The sequence below is a fragment of the Malus sylvestris genome, chromosome 12 (genome assembly GCF_916048215.2).
Source record: "Malus sylvestris chromosome 12, drMalSylv7.2, whole genome shotgun sequence".
In the NCBI taxonomy this organism is placed as follows: Eukaryota; Viridiplantae; Streptophyta; class Magnoliopsida; order Rosales; family Rosaceae; genus Malus; species Malus sylvestris.
The window spans coordinates 5,637,756-5,641,538 of record NC_062271.1 but is presented as its reverse complement, the minus strand read 5'-3'; the positions used below and the strand labels follow the sequence as shown (position 1 = coordinate 5,641,538).

The following is a 3,783-nucleotide window of genomic DNA, read 5'->3' as shown; positions in this document are numbered from 1 at the left end:
AATTAATACTACGGACTAGTCGTATTTCTTTTCACTTGTAAGTGAAGGGTCTTAAATTTGATTTTCGCCAAGGGCGACTTTGAATTGCATTATTGTAACATCCCACATCACCCAAGGAAGTGGATCTTGTAAGCCTCATATGTATATTCTCATCTCTACCTAGCACGAGACCTTTTGAGAGCTCACTGGCTGTGGGTTCCATCGGAACTCCGAAGTTAAGCGAGTTTGGCGAGAGCATTCCCAGGATGGGTGACCCACTGGGAAGTTCTCGTGTAAGTTCCCAGAAACAAAACCGTGATGGTGTGGTCGGGGCCCAAAGCGGACAATATCGTACTACGGTGGAGTCGAACCCAGGATATGGTGGTGGCCCGGGCCGGGATGTGACAATTATTGTTAGCTCATTGTGAATGCTAAGTTCATCCTCTCCCTAATATCATTTGTTAAAAAAAAAAAAAACCTTCTACAGTAAGGAAAGAAGTGAAACATCGTTTTACCCTAATAAAAAAACGAAATCTAATGAAAAGAGCTTGAAAAAATTTAGTTTTAATAAAAAAAAACCATGTTATAAGTTTTGTTTAATGATTAGTACAAGGTCCATATTAAAGTAGTCCAACTAAAAATGACCTAACCATAATAAATTATGATTTGTCGATTTTACCCCTAACTTTTTTAGGTTGAGTTCCAGATTTTCGTCGTTAATGGAGTTCATCGTTGTTTTGCAGACCTTCTTCTTTTTCTTTGAAACAAAAATATAGATCCTCATGCTATTTAATTTATATTTTGTATTATTTTGTTGAAACGTGATCGTCGTTATTATTCATAAAGTATTCGAGGTACTATTTTTCAATTTTTTTTCGTTAGTGGAGTTCATCGTTTGTTTCTCCAGAAAATAAATTTGAGATCTGCATGTTATTCAATAATAACGACGGGTCACTATTTCTGGACTGTAAAAATAAACTATTTCTGGATTTTAAGTAACACTGTTTCTGGAATCTAAGTTACTGTTTCTGGAATCTAAGTCACTGTTTCTGGATCCAAATGAAATAGACACATTGTCTCTTAAAAGTAAGCTAGAAAATAAATAGTGAAATTCATTGTATATGGATTCAAAGCAAAATAAGCATCCTACTTCTTAAATATAATCAACTGATGCATGAAAGAAAAGAAACAATCAAAGGTTAAAACATAGACTGTATGTCGCTGTTTCTAGATTTTGGTTCTTTTCTTTCCAGATACAATGTTTGTTTGTGCACAGAAAAAACAAACACTATATCTTTTTTTTTTTTTCCAGAAACAGTGTTATATTTTGGGTTCTTTAGAAACAGTTTTATGTTTTGGTTCTTTTTTTTCCTATTTACATACGCCTGACATGTACGTACATCACCGGGACCGTAGATCCTTATTGGATTTGATTGGAATAAAATACTAACACTATAAATTGTTCGTCATGCAGATAAGAGGATGAGAATGAGGACGATGATGAGGAAGATGAGGATAAGGGCACGAAAAAGGTAGACAATAGTTTTGAATGATTTTTTATTAAACTTTTAGCCATTTTAATTAAATAACATTTTTAGATGATTTTTTATTAAACATTTGTTGGCCAAGCCCTTTTCATTAAAAAAAAACCCCTTTTACCGCTGTCATTCCTCATTCATCGCCGCATACCTTTTGCGTCTATGCCCTAATCTTCGTAAAGTTATTCCCCAAACCCTTCAAAACTTCTCCACTCCATCTTCTTCGTCTTCACAAACCCTAGCCATGTCTATCAGTATCACAGACTACAAGTTGGACTACGATACGCACAGCCTATACAGAGTAGATTTCTTCGACGACTACATCACAACCCTTGTGACACACACTCCCTCCAAGGTCAAGTCCTGGATCAACAAAACCCGATACTTACACCGTTACCGACTTCACAAACTCATCATTGGACTTGATGTTGAGTGGCGTCCCAGTTTCAGTAACGGCGTGAACAACCCGGTCGCAACCCTACAATTGTGTGTTGGCCATCGCTGCCTTATATTTCAGTTGCTTCATACACCGGGGATCCCTAGTCGTCTTTTCAACTTTCTGGCAGATCCAGACTTTACCTTTGTTGGGGTTGGGATTAAGGACGATGTTCGAAAGCTTTACCTTGAGTATGGCCTCGCAGTAAGGAGGTTTGTCGATCTTAGGGAATTGGAAGCGAGAAGGTATGGCTGGAGTGTGCAGCGGAACATAGGGCTTAAGGACATGGCAGCGGATGTTCTGGGGCAAGAATTTGAAAAGCCAAAGACTATTACAATGAGTCACTGGGATAACCCGTCCCTTTCACTTGCGCAAATCAAGTATGCTTGCATCGATGCTTTTGTTTCTTTTGAAATTGGGAGGGCTTTACGCGCAGCCAAGTAAAGCGGTTGGGTCGATTATGTTCACAGTTTTTTTTTTTTTTTTCTGTTTTTTTTCGCTATGGATGGACAACTACTAATAAGTTTAATGCATGTGTTAGGCATATTTACTATTAATGTATGTCCTTTTGAATTTTTTATCCATGTCAAAATATTATGTTAGACATATGATTACATATGGTAAGTTCGGCAACTTTTGTGTAATAAGTAAATTGCTGTATATGTGTGTTTTGAAAAGTTTATTTCCAAATCTTAGGTCTCTCCTATGTTTCTCAATTTGGGTATTTAAGAAATATACGTTAAGAGCTAATGAAATTAATTGGTGACTGACAAATTGATTGGTGTCTTGAACTAAATTTGTCCGCTTCAACAAATTGATTAGTTGCTTTTCTATATATACTGCTACTGCCAGCTTTCCTTCTTTCAGTATTCTGCATTCTGTACATTGCCCACCTATAATTGATTGAATATGAATCGAGAAGGACATACATTTTTCTTCTTGAAAGTGAATAGCTTTTTTCTGCTTGGCATCATGTATTTGAGTAGTTGGTTGATAGATGTTTCATGTTGCACTATCGTGAACCTTGGAACTTAATTTGTTTTTTCTAAGATGTGGTGTTGGTGGTTTTTCTTCAAACTGTGAAGCTGCGATTCTATATTAGTGTGACAAAAAGCCATTGTGCACTCTTCTTGCTTTTTTACTTTTTACTTGCAAGAAATGCAGTTTTTAGTTTTTTTTGTAGTGCTAATAGCAATTTCTAAGTTAAAATCATCCTAATATTGACATATATAACTTACCAAATACAATAATGGCTTTACCAATGTATTATGTTAATGGGTGTTGCCCTTTGCTTGACTCATGTAATTTGCAAACTCACCACCTTATGATTCATTGTATAGCTTAGTCCATCCCCACTTTTCATGTAAATATATCATTATATTTATAAATAAATATTTTTGTCGTTGGTATGGGTGTTAATGGTTTGGGTAGCTAGATATAAACTTTGTCATGTACGAAATAATGTATATATTGTTATATGTGGATGATTTTACTTGTTTTCGAGTAGTTATATTATGAAAGGGTTTTACTAGTACGTTCCAATGCGGGTTTTTATCACAAATGATTCTTGAAATTGACCCACCCAATCAAGATGGTCCTTGAAATTGAAAATCGATCAATGTAATCCCTGAAATTGACCGTTGCAAATCAATGTGGTCATTCCATCACAATTCAGTTAAAATTTCTGTTAAGTGCTGATGTGGCACAAAAAGGGATCCACAAATTTAATTAAATATTATTATGTGAATAAAAATATTTAAATAATAAATAATAATTGTTATTTTTTATAATTAAAATCTTTAGAAAAAAAAGGGAAGGAGATGATTGAAC

The 3,783-nt window shown here is 35.1% G+C and overlaps 1 protein-coding gene across 1 annotated transcript; it reads left to right on the top strand.

The window, feature by feature from the left end:
- The first annotated feature begins 1,761 nt into the window (after window positions 1–1,761).
- Window positions 1,762–2,444, top strand: LOC126591791 (3'-5' exonuclease-like). Its single transcript, XM_050257473.1, has one exon. The coding sequence runs from the start codon at window positions 1,762–1,764 to the stop codon at window positions 2,395–2,397; it is 636 nt and encodes a 211-aa protein (XP_050113430.1). The 3' UTR covers window positions 2,398–2,444.
- Window positions 2,445–3,783: the final 1,339 nt, after the last annotated feature.

Excerpts from the sequence above, each read along its gene's own strand:
- LOC126591791 (XM_050257473.1), top strand. The coding sequence starts at position 1,762 with ATGTCTATCAGTATCACAGACTACAAGTTGGACTACGATACGCACAGC.